The 14,890-nt window shown below is 41.7% G+C and overlaps 1 protein-coding gene across 3 annotated transcripts in view; it reads left to right on the top strand.

Annotated features, from left to right (window-relative positions):
* The first annotated feature begins 495 nt into the window (after nucleotides 1-495).
* The window catches only part of LOC104150004 (BDNF/NT-3 growth factors receptor), a 213,159-nt gene continuing 198,764 nt past the window's right edge, over nucleotides 496-14,890 (top strand). Inside the window, exons 1-2 of one of the 3 annotated variants that reach the window (XM_068924589.1) lie at nucleotides 496-2,208; nucleotides 2,338-2,748. In XM_068924589.1, coding sequence (XP_068780690.1) covers nucleotides 2,543-2,748 — 206 coding nt within the window. In that variant the 5' untranslated portion in view covers nucleotides 496-2,208; nucleotides 2,338-2,542. The remainder of the gene's footprint in view (nucleotides 2,209-2,337; nucleotides 2,749-14,890) is intronic. The other 2 variants (XM_068924588.1, XM_068924590.1) reach the window with 2 other exon arrangements.

The following is a 14,890-nucleotide window of genomic DNA, read 5'->3' as shown; positions in this document are numbered from 1 at the left end:
ATAAGACCACTTTTCAGTATGTGCTATAGTATTATTTAACACTTATTTGCAGCTTTACATGTTCAAGGTCTTACAGAACTTTACTCTTCCAACACTTTTGAATTATCTAATTAGCCGGTTTGATCTAACTTTGTGGTTTTACCTGAAACTTCCTTGACATTCCTAGAATTGAAGAAAATAGAGATGTAAAATGTCTGTGAATTAATAAGGTCCAGTATGTGCCTATATAGCTCACAAATGTGAGCTTATCATCATAAAATCACTAGGAGTATTGCAATGAGCAGTTATTACCTTAAAGAGCTGATGTCTTTGTGTTCATCCAAGAGAGAGAGGGAGAATTAAGCATATTTATCAAAGTTGTAAGTAGATTTGGTTGGAGAACAATAATTCAGCTATTGCAGCAACTTTCAGGGTTTTGAAATTTTATTTCTGTCCTGCCTTAGAGACCTTTCCCAAGACTTTTGGAAAATAGAATCATGTTGCAGTTTATGCTATTAATCTTTCTCTCTCTTTTCTCTTAAACACCTTCCCTCAAATCCTTTAAAAATCCCAACTTATTTTGCATCCAGAAAATTGTCCCATAAAATTTAAACATTACTGGTTATACTCTTATATTTCTGTTTAGACAAATATGATGTTTTTAAATTAAAAACTTTTACTGCATTTTTTCCAGTATTGCATTACTTGTAGATAAAATGTCTTTGTACTTGAATAATAATTTTTATAGTCTTTTCATGTTCTTATGCTGCATCATACCACTTTGTTATTCCTCAGGACTCCCATGATATTCCTTGTGTTTTATTTAGAAATGAAATAATGCAGAATTTGGCAAGAAGGAGGCATATTCTGAGTAGAAGAAATGTATCTATATAACAAATTTGCTTATATTTAGATTTCAATATGATAACATGATTGACAATATTTTCAATTATGTCTCTTTATCTAATCTTCAATCATTCCCTTTCAGGGAGGTATAAATCAGTGTTATAGCTAGGTATGGCTGTGACTTTGTTAGTAAGATGTACTTTGAAAGCAAAAGCAACCCTGCCTGTGAGTATGTCAAGCATATGAACATGCCCTGTTGATTTTTCTCAAGCCTGAGCCCATGCAAAAATAACTGAGTGTTCATTCAATTAATAAGTGCCATGTTGATTCCTGAGCACTTTCTAAACAATATATTGACTACTTATTCTGTATGTATGTAACAAAAATTCTGTAGCCTTTCTTTCTTTAATTGACCAGTGAACTCCTGATGAACTCATTTCAAAATATTCACCTCAGGTAATTGGATAAGAAAGGCCCTTCCCCCTCCTTCAATATGATGGTACAGAGGCAACTGAACAGGCTGCCAGCATTAAGCAAGGACTGCCTCTCCTTTAGCAAGGTGAGGACCACAGTGCCAGGAAGGGCCAGGGGAGGGGATCATCATTAGGCCCAATTTCCCAGACCAGTCCCTCTTTGCATCTGCAGGCACCTGTGATGGATGTGTGTAAGTTACACCTGCTACACACGTTTGAAATGCCCCGAAGCTGCAGCCCTCACCCCAGCCGCTGGCAATGAGCCCTCAGGTGTGGAGGGGTGTCCGGCCCAGGGGGTCCTGGGACTGCCGGGGGTGGTGGTGCCGGGCACGCGATGGCGCCTGCGGAGTGCGCAGCGCAGGGCACTGCGGGAGACCCGCGCAGCTCAGGCAGGCGCTGCGGAAAACCCGCACCGCGGCGCGGGGGAGGGACGGGAGAGAAAAGCACCCCTGTAGCAGGGAGCTGCTAAGGGAGGTACAAGACGGCTTTGGCGGCGCGCAGCCCCGCGTTGCCGGCGGGGCAGCCGGGCCCCGTCCGCGAGGGGGCAGGCAGGCACAGCGGCGGGGCTCTTCCCCTGCCGGGTGCGTGTGCCTGTGCTGAGGCGCAGCCTGCCTATTGGTATCTCCTGGTAGGCACCCTCCTCCCGCCGCCACCCCCCTCCCTCCCTTGTTTTTGTCTTTTTTTTTTTTTTTTTGGATTTTAGGCTCATTTTGTGGAATTTCTGCCCCTCTCTGCGTCAGCCTCACGTCACTTTGTCGGCAGCACTCGGGCTTGGGCTGGAGCGGGAGCTGGGGCTGCTTTATTATCAGCTGGAGGAAGGAGACGGTGCGTAGGGCGGCGAGCACGGCGCCCTAAGCCCCGGCGCCGCGCCCTCCCCTCTCGCAGGCCGCGGCCGGCGGAGCCCCTGCAGGTAGGAGCGCCGCGCCGCACCGCTTTGCTCTGCTGCGTGCCGCGCCGCCACCTGCCCTCGCGCCCCGGTGGGGGCCGCCGCGGGGCAGGTGCTTCTTGCTCACCGCCTCTGTCTGTCTCTGTCCCGCAGCAGTGCCCGGCTCCTGCCGCCCCGCTGAGCCCCCCGGGCGAGCAGAGCCGCGGGGCGGCTGCGGCGGCGGCGCGCCCATGTGAGCCTCAGCCGCCCGGTGCCCGGCCGCCCGTCCGTCCGTGGCGCGGAAGGCTGCGCATCCTCGGCAGCGGCCGGTGGAGGAGGAGGCGACCGTCGGGGCAGCGCTGGAGTGAGCGGGGGCGGCATGGTGTCCTGGCGGTGGCCGGGGCCCGGCCTGGCTCGGCTCTGGGGCTTATGCTGCCTGGTGCTGGGCTCCTGGCGCGGCTCGCTGGCCTGCCCCGCGTCCTGCCGCTGCAGCTCCTGGCGGATCTGGTGTACGGAGCCGGCGCCGGGCATCGTCTCCTTCCCCGTGCCGCAGCGGAGTGTCGAGGGCGACAGTGTCACCGAGATGTGAGTACGGCCCGGCCGCCACCCCCGCCGGCGACGCGGCCTGCGGCTGCCGGAGCCCTGAGGGGGCGGCGGGGACCGAGCCCCGAGGCGCGGGACGGTGGGCGGAGGTTGCCTGTGCTGCAATGCACTTGCTCGGCGGGCAGATGTGCTAGCTGGCAGCCTAAAAGCCCGGCGTGATTTAATTTGGGCTTGACTTTCCAGAGACATAATTTCGAGAGCATTTAGATGATAAATCTTATTTGTCCACGATGCGATTTCCTGGGGACGGGGAGGAGGCTGAAGCTGCGCGGCGCGGAGGTCGGCGCGGAGTTTGCTCGCTGGCCGGCGGGTACCGCGCGGAAATAGCCGCAGGCGGCAGGAGCGCGCAGCAGCTCCGTTCCGCCGCCTCTGCTGGGGGCGTCCGCGTCACCCAAACCTCAGCTCTGCGTCGGCAGCAAATTTTGAAGTTTTTTTTTCTTCCCCACTTTCTCTTCCTCCGTTTATTCCCGTAAACGGAGAGCTTTGGTGGGCGATTTTCCCCCCTCTCGCATCTCGCCATTTCTGTGTATCTTTCTTCTTAAAGAAAGAGAAAAAGAAAGGGATGCAGCACATCCCGGTGGAAGGGAGAGTGAACCAGCTCCCCTTCCCTGGCCATCAGCGTGCGAGCCGGCTTTGCTCTGTAAGGTGGCTGGAAGGAGCAAATACTGAGCCTGCAGGGGAATTAGCATTGCGCTGTCTCTCAACGAGTTTTGGAACATTAGGGATCTCTCATTAATAGTGAGGAAGATGCAAGAAATCATATTTTTTCGTCCTACCCATGTGTCATCCACATCCTTGTTTGCCTGCAGCCGATTTCGGTGAGGGAGTTTTGTAGCCTTTTGCATCCAATCCTGCATCCTCTAACAGCTCTATGCTCTGTGGCAGCGACATATTTTTGCCTGAGGAGCTGCAAAGACTCTTGAGCAAAAAATTTTGGATACTGGATTTGTAGATGACAGATATGGGGAAAAAGCCCTCTAAAGCTGTTTTGTTCGTCTCTATCTTCCCCAGCCCCTGCTGTTTCTGGATTGTTTCCCATGACATTTTTAATGTAAAAGATACCAGAATATTTTCCCCAAAATCTCTACAGGTTTCTCACCGTTTCCCTTCTCTTTCTTCCTCTTCTTCTTCAGTTTCCTTTAGAAATAATGTAAAAATGCTATGAAATTTGGTGTGACTTTAATTCTAGCCTTTGGGCTACCTTTCTGCAGTTTGCTGTAGTCAGTTTGCTGCATTTCCCTGTGTATGTGTAATATGTGGGGGGGGGGAAACGCTGGAGACATTCATTTCTACTACTCATATAGGGCTTACCTTCAGTAGATTTTTAGGACCTAAGAGAATGAAACAATCTTTCTGAGTTGATATAGCAATTATTGTTTCAGATGTTTGTTTAATATTCTGTGGATTGCTTCATTAAAACAAAATTTGCTTCAAGCCATGCATCACTGCTCATTTTTATAGGCTTTGCTAGCCTTATTATCCAGTACCTTCAATTTGGAGGTAACTCAACAATTTCCCCTTAAAATTTAAAATCCATTTAAAAGGCCAGAGAAAAAAATGCATGCATAAATATGTATGCCAGCCATGATCAACTTAAAACATGTCTAGTCATTTTGCCTTGATGCTTTTAATTTTTATTCTTTCCTGTATTTTTTCAGCATCACTGTCTATCTTTACAGTTCTTTCCAATTTTTACTGTATCATTCTGTGACACTGCATGTTGTTGTGTTTGGTCTAAAAATAATTTTGAGTTGTGGATTTCTCAGGAGATGCTATTGCACATATTTAAGACTATCTTTTTTTTTAAACATACTTCAACATAAAACATGAACAGCCCTTTAATTAGTTTGTAGGCATAAATTAAAAATTGGCCTCTTGTAGCTGTCATGTTATTTCATTGTGGGAAGTCAGCAAACAATAAATATGTAAGGAAGCTGTTCTAATATGGTAGATCTAGAATGTGAAAAAACATTTTTTCAACACTGCACATCTCTATTTTTAGGTAAGACATCAATTTGAGAGGCTGTAGCATTGTGTTTTGTTTAGGAAGCTTCAGGCCTGATTTTTTTATGTGCTCTGTAGTTGCAGAAGCACAATTCCATTGATCTCCGGTGGAATTACTCTGGGTATAAATGAGAGTGAGAAGAGCGTAAGAGACTTAATTTCTAGTAATCCATTCCTGTGTATTTCCTGAATGCCTTTTGAGACCAGCACTTCATTTATTGCTTATGTCCTGCTCTTGATTGGAGTGGATCCTGCAATCCTAGGCACAACTTCCAAACACTCCCTGGGAATTTGGACTGAGATCTTCACCTGGGAAGAAGGCCATTTGCACTAGGTGTTTTGCCAGTGGGATAACGGCACAGTTAGGTGGGGCCAGTGAAACCCATGGTAGTACAAAGGGTTGGCTGCAGGCTGGGTGGATGGCGCTGGGCAGGCAGGGTGCAAGGGGAGGAGGACGGGCTGCAAGGGCTTTCCTCTGGCTCTGGAGGGGTGGGAAGGATGGCTGGGGCCTGGGGGTGTTGGCAGGAATAACAGTGCTGCCATCCCACATGTTGGACCCTCTCGACCACTTGGTACTGAGACACCTCGGCTTTACCTGTAGGTAAATGGCAGTTTTGAGTTTAACCCCAACCCTCTCAAATGGCCTAGCCATTACTTTATTCCTGGTGAGGTCCCTGTTCAAATGGGCTGAAATGAGCAGAAAGCCCTCTGGAGTGGTTTGCATCAGGCCTGCGAGGCCCAGCTGCTGAAGCTTGGTGTGGGAGGGCATAGGAATAATTCTGCCTGGTGCTTTTCTTAGTCGTCATCCTCACTCTTTCCTTTCCTCCTTGTTTTTGCACATTTTTGTGTTCTGATGGATAAAAGGCATATTTCGGAAATCCTCTGCCTCTAATAAAATTTGACTTTTGTCTCATTGCTTAGGGTACTGACATGGGCTGCACTTGGTCTGGAAAGCATGTGCCTGTGCTAAGATTGCTTATCATAACAGAGCTTAAGCACAATAACTGTTTTGTAGTATTGAGGTTATTAGAGAGAAGCCGAACTCCAAAGTGAGGCCCTGAATTAAAAACATGAATTCAGCCATTGGAGAGCTGAAGCTCACACTAAGAGCCAAGGAGCAAGAGTGGTGAGAGCAAAATGAACATATAGATATTGTTAAATCCATACCCTATAGGCACAATGGCGCATAAGCATTTCATAGCAAGATCACTTGAGCAAAATATTAATAGAATAGTAAATAAGCCACTTAAAATTTTTCAAGATTTTTTTTCTAAAAGGACTAGTCTAACAATTTTCTCCTAAATAAAATGTACTGTTAGTACCTCTCAGTGCATGTGACTGTTCATAGTCCTTGTTATCGAAGTATCTTCTTGCAGTGCAAGTATGTTGGTGGCCTAGTTTAGCAGCTCTAATATCAAGTCATTCATATGTTGACTTATGATTATTCAGGTGAATGAGGTTTGAAATTAATTGGTGTACTTCAGGAAGAACTGCTTGCCAACAAAATAGTAGGTGACTTTTTAGCTCTTCCCTTGTAAAGGAGAGAGATGATTTTGAAATGTACACAATACACAACCACGAAGTAAATTTCTAATGCAGTTATATAAAGCACTCTAGAATTCTTAATAAATAAGACAGGATAAGTAATTTATAGAGTAAATTATTTAACAAGTCATGTGAACTTGTGCTAAAAAAAAGGCACATTTAAAATCATATGAAGCTCAGTGCTGTTAGTATTTTGGGTCTCTTTCATTTTAGATTTCTAGACTCTGTTGTAGATTAAATATAATATAAAACTGTCTACAAGGCTTTTCAATCTCCATCCCCTTCCTCCTGAAAACTACTCTTGGCTGTGCAGGATGGCACGGCTTGGCTGGATTTAAAGGTTATTTCTGGTGATTTGGAATGATACAATAAAGTAGGAGACATCAGGCTGCAAATTATTAAAGGGATTTTGGACAGTTGTGATACAATAGCTCCTTTTAGGAAGCTGTCTTTTTTTAATCTTCCTTTAAAGATCTTGGTAGTTGGCTAAGGTGTGTTGAAAGTAAGCATTATGAAAATCAGTCTTGTAATTTCTGGGCTCTTAAAAAAAAAAAAAAAAAACCTCAAATATCACAAACCATAGAGTTTGATGCATGCTGGTTTCTTTTTGCTCCCAGGTAACCTTTTGTATCCCTTGTTTTAGTCCACGTCCTTGGAGTGAATGAGGACTGATGGGGCTCCCCAGGGGACCTTGGAAGTTCTGGAGGAGGGCAGCACCCTTCAGGAGGTGCTCAGCCTTGTGCTGGATTGAGCTTGCAAAACACCATCTCTGATTTTAAGTCCTTATTCACCTAAGAATTTTAAGAGTGGTTTTGGGTTTATACATGAAACTGAAGTCTGTTTGTATGAATCCAAGGCTTTGGTCTTGAATATGTTATTTTTAAGAAACTTCCACTCCCTTCTATACTAATGAGAAAACAAAAGGCACAGGAGTCCAGCCTCTGGTATCTTTAGGATGGCATTTTCCAGATTTTTTCAGGTTCTATTTTTATTATTTTTATGCTGAAAGTATAAGGGAGGAAGCAGCTTAACAAGATTCTAGATTTCAAACCACTGTATAACAAAAACTTTTGAAAAACTAAATAATTGTTTTATTTCTCTATTTTGAGTTACGTTTTAAAGTAAGAGGGGAGGAAAAACCCTGTTCATTTCAGACTGCCGTTCTCTCTCTCCAGTGTTCGTCATCTGTCAGTGCAGCAATATCTAACAATGTGTCAATAAAGGTAGCTAGTATAGGTTCTTTGCCCAAGCTGGATGAGTGTAGTAGATAATGAAGCAAAATAAATGAAGAAAAACAGAGCAGAGAACTTTAAAAACCCTCTCAATACCTTACTGATGGTAGATGTATATTTAGCTTGTTATGTTTGGAAAACCTCTCTTTGAAAACTGTTCTTTAATAAGTGAAGAACTGATTGTATTCATTTATCACTTATGTGCATTTGAAATGGAGAAATAAATTCAGAGGCTTGAAAGCAATATGCCTATACTGTCTGGGATAGGAATACTGTTACTGAATGCTATTTGCATTTGCTAAGATCTACTTATACAAATATATGAGGGCACATAGTTCCTATTGAAATCAAATATATTGGGGATGCACCTTAATTCCTTTTTTGATTGTGAGCCTAATTTTTCAGAAACTGCATAAATCAAGCCAAACTAAACCCCTTGACATATGTATATGGAGATCTTGTTTCTTATATAGCTACTATTAACCATAACATTGCAGAATCATAATGCCCTTATGGGAAAGGAGACGTGCCATGGAAATTTTATTGTGAATATGCAATTTTTTCTTATTTTCCTGGAAGAAAATGACCTGCATTGAGTGATGATTGTCAACAACAGTTATAGCTGAAACTGTTAAATATATTTAATACCAATTCAGCTACGCTTGTTTCTTACTTGTGTTGTCATCGATAGGATAAATTCTTGAAGATCAGATTTCAGGTCAATATGCTTTGGTTCTAGGGAAGGCCTGAAGAAACAAGACTTTTTTTTACAGAACTAAGAGAAAGTAGAACAAGGCAGACACAAGGCCCAAGGCATTTGTAAAGGCAGTCTGAGATATCATAAGCTCTGAATGGTGTGACTTGAACCAGCCTTTTGCTAAGCCTCCTGGTCCTGTTCCAGCAAGGTACTTAGAGATGCCTTTTATTTTAAGGGGAAGTCGAGGCTCAGATACTGGCCTTGTTAAAATTGATGGCAAAGTTTCAACAGAATTAGCATTTTATCAGTATAGAGGAGTTGAGAGAACATATGCTATAGATGAAAAGAACTTTGATCCCGAGCATTTTCCTGCCTTTTTTTAAGTTTGGAAGAGAAGGGATATTCTTGAGGACTGTTAGTCCATCATTTGATTTGTATTTGGCTTAGGGCTTTTCTTGAATCCCAAATGTTTTCCTACTGTGTGAAGAACTTTTCCCCTGCGCGCGCTCTCTTTCCCCTTCACCATTATGCTAAAATACGCAGCACATACAAAAAAACCTGCTTGTAGTAAGTAAAGAACGGGATTCCTCAAGTGAAGAGAAAGTGCTGTTTTTAGGAATAATAATTTTTAGGAATAATAAAAATCTATACATTCAAAAGATTGACCAATTAAAATGAGAAGAATTGGCCTATGCAGGACAGAGAATGGAATGGAAATAAATGTGATAACAAAGTGAAATAGGGAACTGTAAAGAGCACATAAATGTGGAAGAGTAGAGAGTCCCTCTGAGATGCTTTAACAGAGAGGCAATTTTACTGCTGTTGAAATTCTCCCTGAAAAATATATCAGTTAAATATAAATGGTAAAATAAGTGTTGACACACAGAAGGTGGTGACTTGTTTTGGGCCTAGAAAGGTGAGGTAAACATCAAGAAGATCAGTGTCATAGAAATTCAGAAAGACAGCCAATAGCCTTTTTGGAATGTTTTAGTAACATAATGTGAAGATGCATTTGTGCATGTCTTCCATTAAAAGAAAAGATACGGCTTGAAGAAGAGGCAGATCTGTGGTCAGGGCTACATAAAATGTTTTGCAAGCCTTGAGAAAGAGGCTAGAAAATGAGTTGTGAACCATGGCAGCAGGTGGTATCATTTGAAGAATAGAAAAACATCTACAAATTGGGTTCTCTATTTAATAATTGCAGAGAAAAAAGGATGGAGTAGCCAGTAATTCTAAACGGTGTAAAGCCACATATTAATGTTAGATAGTGGAATATACCTGGGAGGTAGACAGACCTCAGAAGGAATTTCTTCTGTTGAATCAAAGAGTAGGGGAATATTGAACGTGTCAAAACTTGAAGCTAGGAAAAGGATTTAAAATGTTGTAAGGCATACTGAATTATGTCAGCAAGTGCTTATCTAACTCTGAAGATTGCACAGCTCACTTGAGATATCCCTTCCACAAAGTCCCAGCCTGAGCAGGGGTGCCCAGGAAAAAAGAATTCAAAGATTTAGACATCAACCAAGTTGCTTTAATGTTTTTGATTCACTGAAAGACCTAGAAAGATCTGCCTAAAGGAGGGTTAGAAGCAATCTAACTGCACTACTATAGCACTGATGTTTTGCCAGTCTCATTTGCATCAAGGCCAGTGACAGCTACAGGAGTGGTATGTGCAAGTGTGCTGAAAAAGAGAGAGATTGTGTTACTAGTCTTTAAAAAATCACCACACTAGATGATTCTATAGGAGAAAGAATTGTCACATATATTTATGTTCATATCTATTTGTTCTTTCAAGATGTCTTTTCTTCCTAGCAAGCCAAATTTAAAGGAAAAAGTGTTTGTTTGCTCTTATGTCTACTCTCTGTCAAGGACTAATAAATAGCCACATTCATTGCTCTCCTTTTGTATATTTATTTAATGTGTGATTTTTTTTTTTAAGTATGTGTATATATTAGAAAGGAGTATGGGAGTTTAAACCCCTTCCTGCCAGTCTGCAGAGATGATTTCATATGCAGTGAGTGAAATGTCTGCAGAGATTTCATATGCAGTGGGTGAAATGTCTTGTAGACAACTAAAGTATAAGACCAGTGGTTAAGATATAACTTTAGAAATAATTTTTTTTATAGGTTTGATAATTTTGATTTGATAATTTTTTGGAATGTTTTCAAGTAAAATCAATATTTACAAAATGCCTTTGCTAAGGGAAAGCTAGTCTGTGGCTGTCAACAGTCCTCTGGAGAAATGTTAAAAATTTTTATCTTGATGAAGTGTCAAACTTACGGACTGCATGAAGCTTAGGGGGGAGGACAGGTCTCTGAATGGAGAGCCTAATGGAGGAGATAGGTAAATAAGCTTTGCATTTGTTTTGGGGAAAGTAATTCTGAAGGTGCAATTTGTCAAGGGCATGAATCCCAAATCTGGAGAGCTGTGTGAAATGTCTTGAGCATTAGCTTGGTTTGGTAGTCTGCTATTTGAAGAGAACAGAACAAACACCTTGAAGCCAAACCAGAGACATAAGTAAGCCTAAGGGTGCATTGCATTTCATTTTCTCTGTCTCTGAATATAGTACCTGTTTTCTTAAACTCTGCATTGCAGTCATTCATTTATTTTTACTTTTGCCTTAATGTTTGCATGCTGTAAGGAGTGAACTAAGGTTGGCTGGCAGACCGTGGGCTTCCCACTTTCCAGGGAGTTGTAGTCTTTAGCAAGAGCGTGGATCCATTCTTGCCGTGCCAAAGCAAGATTGGGATTGCCACAAAATTCCAGCGTTCTGCTGCATGAAGCTGGTGGGTTGGTGCTGCTTGTTTAGGATGTCAGCTTTGGGGAAGCAATTCCCAATGGCAACTGTATGCTGCTAATTGGATAATCATAGTATCTTGGCATGGAGCAGAACGTCTGAGTCCCGCTGTCTGCTGGCAGTTGAAATGGCCGCAGATCAAGATTAGGGAATCCTTGAAGCTAACTCAAGCATGTGACCTTGGCCATGAGATACTTAGTTCCAGATAGCCCTGAACAGTGCATTATCTGAATGTGGGATATGTGTAGTGAAGAATTTGCTCAAAAAATGTGTGTGCCTGTGGCTGCAAAGAAACATCTCAGTGTTAATTCTGTCAGCCCTAGAGCTGCTATACTGGAATATGGAAAGCTACCTCCTGTAATCTGTGACTCATGATTAAATCCTCTAAATGGGAGGCAAAAAATCTAAAGGATGGCTTAAGGAGCCTGTGATAGTGGCAATCAGTTTTCCATTGTTTGTGAAGGACAAAATGATTCACAGTTTTGGGGGGGGGGAAAAAAAAAGTGCAAGACTTGCTGTGAATTTTTCAGTAGACACTGGACAGCCAAAGAGTCGAGCACCTGTTTATACAATTGCTTAATTCTAGGTAGGTCCACAGTGGACTTACTGGAGACTCTGGCTCTTTTCTGAAGTATGGGATATTCTTTTAGAGGTAGAAGTTTTGTTTCTTGAGATTGGCCTTCTGAAATCTGGTACTGATGATGCTAGATGAAGACAGCAAAATAAAATAAAATAATTTGGAATAGGACTGAGCCTGTATATCTGTAAAGAACTTGCTGCTGGTATAGTTACCTATATTATGCTCATTAGCCTGCTGTTAGATATTTCACAGATATTCTGCCCTAAGGGGGAGCTTGGTCCTACATATAAAGATTTCTTGCTTGAGTGAAGGTTATATCATTGGTCCCTACATCTGTCTGAAACCTGGCATTCCTGATAGTGTTGTGTAGCTCTGTGCTTCACTTTCAAACTATGTGAGTTCAGAACCCTTGAGCTTTATTTTAAGTTTGGTTTCAGTGGGACTGCAAATGAAACCCATTTGAATCTGCCTACTTTCATCAAGTACTATGTCAAGCCTACAAATTTTGCATGATTTTGATGCATAAACATAAATCAGCCCAGGTGTGCTGAAAATGTCCATAAGCTCTAGCATACCTTTTGATGAACTTGGTCTGACATTTGAGTTTGTAAGAAAATACAGCACAAGGGAACTTTGCAGTTTTTAAATTGTGGATTGTACAGCTCTCAGTGTAGACTAGGGACATACGTGACCTGTCATTAAATGGTAATTCATCTACTGACAGTTCAATGTCTGGAGTGTGCTGCCTTTTCCCCTAAAGAACTGATGAAAAAATAACTCGGAGTAAAAAGTTTTCCCAAAGTTCAGCAACGTTTCACCAGGGAATGTTTATTAATTTTCAAAACTTTTTCCCCAGCTGTATGAACCAGGGCTAAACATGTAATTGACTTATTTTTTGGAGTGTTAAGAAAATATATTTCCCATAAAGAGAGTTTTCTGGCAACAGAAATACTTCTGGAGCTGCCTTAGTTTTATGTGCTTGCATCTATGTTGTTAAGACTAGTACATGACTGGTTTCGCAGCATGTCCTTATAGCTCCAAATGGAGTAGTATACCTTAATGTACATTAATCCAGAGAAAATAGAGTAAATCAAATAAGTTAGGGAGGTGTATTTCTGCTGACCAAATGTTTTCAGTTTAAGAAAAAGAATATGGACATGCCAGATTTGAAAATTAGAGTGAAATCTTTTTTGAGCTATTCAAGCACAAAAGAATCTACATTGTTTTAAAGTGCAGAACCTGCTTTCTTTTCATGCCCTTACAATTCAGAAGTTGTTTCACTGAATTTGTACTGACTTAATCCAAGGTCCTTTACATGTGTAATAAGTAGAAATATAGATCACCCTGTTAAAAAGAAGTTATTTGGAAAAGTTAAGTCTTTTGCCATAGGATTTTAAAATATCCTTTTCAGAATGTTACAGAAATGGTGAAATATGAGTATGTGATGTTATTCAATAGTTAAATTGGTGAAGTGTGCCGAGATACGCATGTTACTGTAGGTCGCAATGTGTGGTCAGTAGATGTATGATTCTGAATGCCTTTATCAGAATTAATCAGTAATTTACAATGGGGGAGATGAAATTAGCAGTCTAAAACCAAATATTGTTTACTGATGACTTGCTGAAGGAGAGACAGAATGCTATAGTATAATCAAGTGAATAATATTGTAGACAGCTGAGGGTTTGGTTTAGGGGCAGTAATTGGCATTTGTAAGCTGATATGTGTGTTCGGGTTGGATAATATCCTGCCAGATTTCAGCGGTGTTACTTTGCTGTGGTGTGCGGTGGGAGCTTCCGGGCTCCTCACGTGACTTCAGCCAGCCGTGAGTCAGGATGTTTTTCTTCTGTGCTACAATAAAACGTGTTCAATTAAAGAACAGGATGGGTATTCTTAAGAGCAGGCAGGCAAATTACATATCTCAACATCGCCTGCTGCAAGTTGGAGCTTTTAGAGTATTAATGTTTGATGATAAGTAATATCAAGGTAAAGTAGTTGTGAGGAAGGAAAAAATAGTCTGCAGTTAGAGAAGAGGTTTTATTTCAAACCTCCCTCCGAATTAAACAAGAGAACAACTTCCCCCTAAAGTGTACAGCCGCAGTCATTGCACTTCTCTGTTTCTCACTGCTATGAAATAATTGCAAAGACTTAACCTAAAAAAGACTTGGTAAGCAAGTAAGGAAGCGTAAGGACCTGACCTTCTCCCTCTGTGTTTCTCTGTCCGTTTTTCTTGATTCCTGCTCTTCTGCATCTCCCAATCTCCTTCTGGTCTCATCAGGGTGCTCGTTGGTTGAACACTGAGGACAGAGTGAGGAAGATATCAAAGATATCTCTTGCATAACTTTATTTTAGTATGACATGGTTCAAGTGGTAGATAAGATGAAACTTAATTTTTCTTCAGGGCAGATTCAGAGGCAGTAAGATCATCTACTTACAGAACTCTCAAATGGAAGGCTTGATAGTCTTTAATAGACTACTTCATAATTTTTACTTGGTGAAATAAATTAACCAACCAACAAACAAAAAAATGGATTAATAAACCCCAACAGATTAAATCAGGTTGATTTTTAAAAAGCCCAAGGAAGGGCACAAAATATATAGGAAATTATTACCCTATAATGGGTACACCATGGTAATTTTATCCTAAGAAGCCCTGAAGAGCAGTCACTGTCATATGATGCTGTGATAATGTGTTTTGTCCAGTGTCACATGTTGTCTTTTTACTGCCGTTCTTTTTCTCAAGGGACAACGAATCACATTAGGAGAAACTTTTTACTTTTCCTGGCACTTGGCAAAACCATACCCCAAGTCAGCTTTGTAGCTTGGAGGGAAGCCCAGCCCAGCTCATGGGATTCTTGAGCTTCTGTTGGGATGTAGGCACACAAAGGATTTCTCCAAAACACCCATTTAGGTAGATTTGTTGCCTTTGGGAAAACAATACGCCTTCTTCCTCTCTAATTCATCAGAGTTTGATTTAAATACAAGAAATGCTTAAAATGAAAACAAGCTTTATTCTAGCAAAAGAAAGATTTCTGTTTAGGGAAAGTTACTGTATTGTGGCTTTGATTAGTTCTAGGTTTTTTTAAATAAAAATACAGATGAATCTCAGTTTAAGTTTGTCTGTGACTGGCTTATCTTTTGAAATGCATGGACTCTTTGACAAGGTCATTTCCCACACCAGGCTTACTTTTCTGCTCAGAAAGTCAGTTAATTAGTTTCCTGTGATCCATCCTTCCTAGACAGCATGATTTGCACTGGGAAACTTTTTTCTG

Source organism: Struthio camelus, chromosome W (assembly GCF_040807025.1).
Source record: "Struthio camelus isolate bStrCam1 chromosome W, bStrCam1.hap1, whole genome shotgun sequence".
NCBI classification, from domain to species: Eukaryota; Metazoa; Chordata; class Aves; order Struthioniformes; family Struthionidae; genus Struthio; species Struthio camelus.
This window is presented reverse-complemented; position numbering and strand designations above follow the sequence as displayed.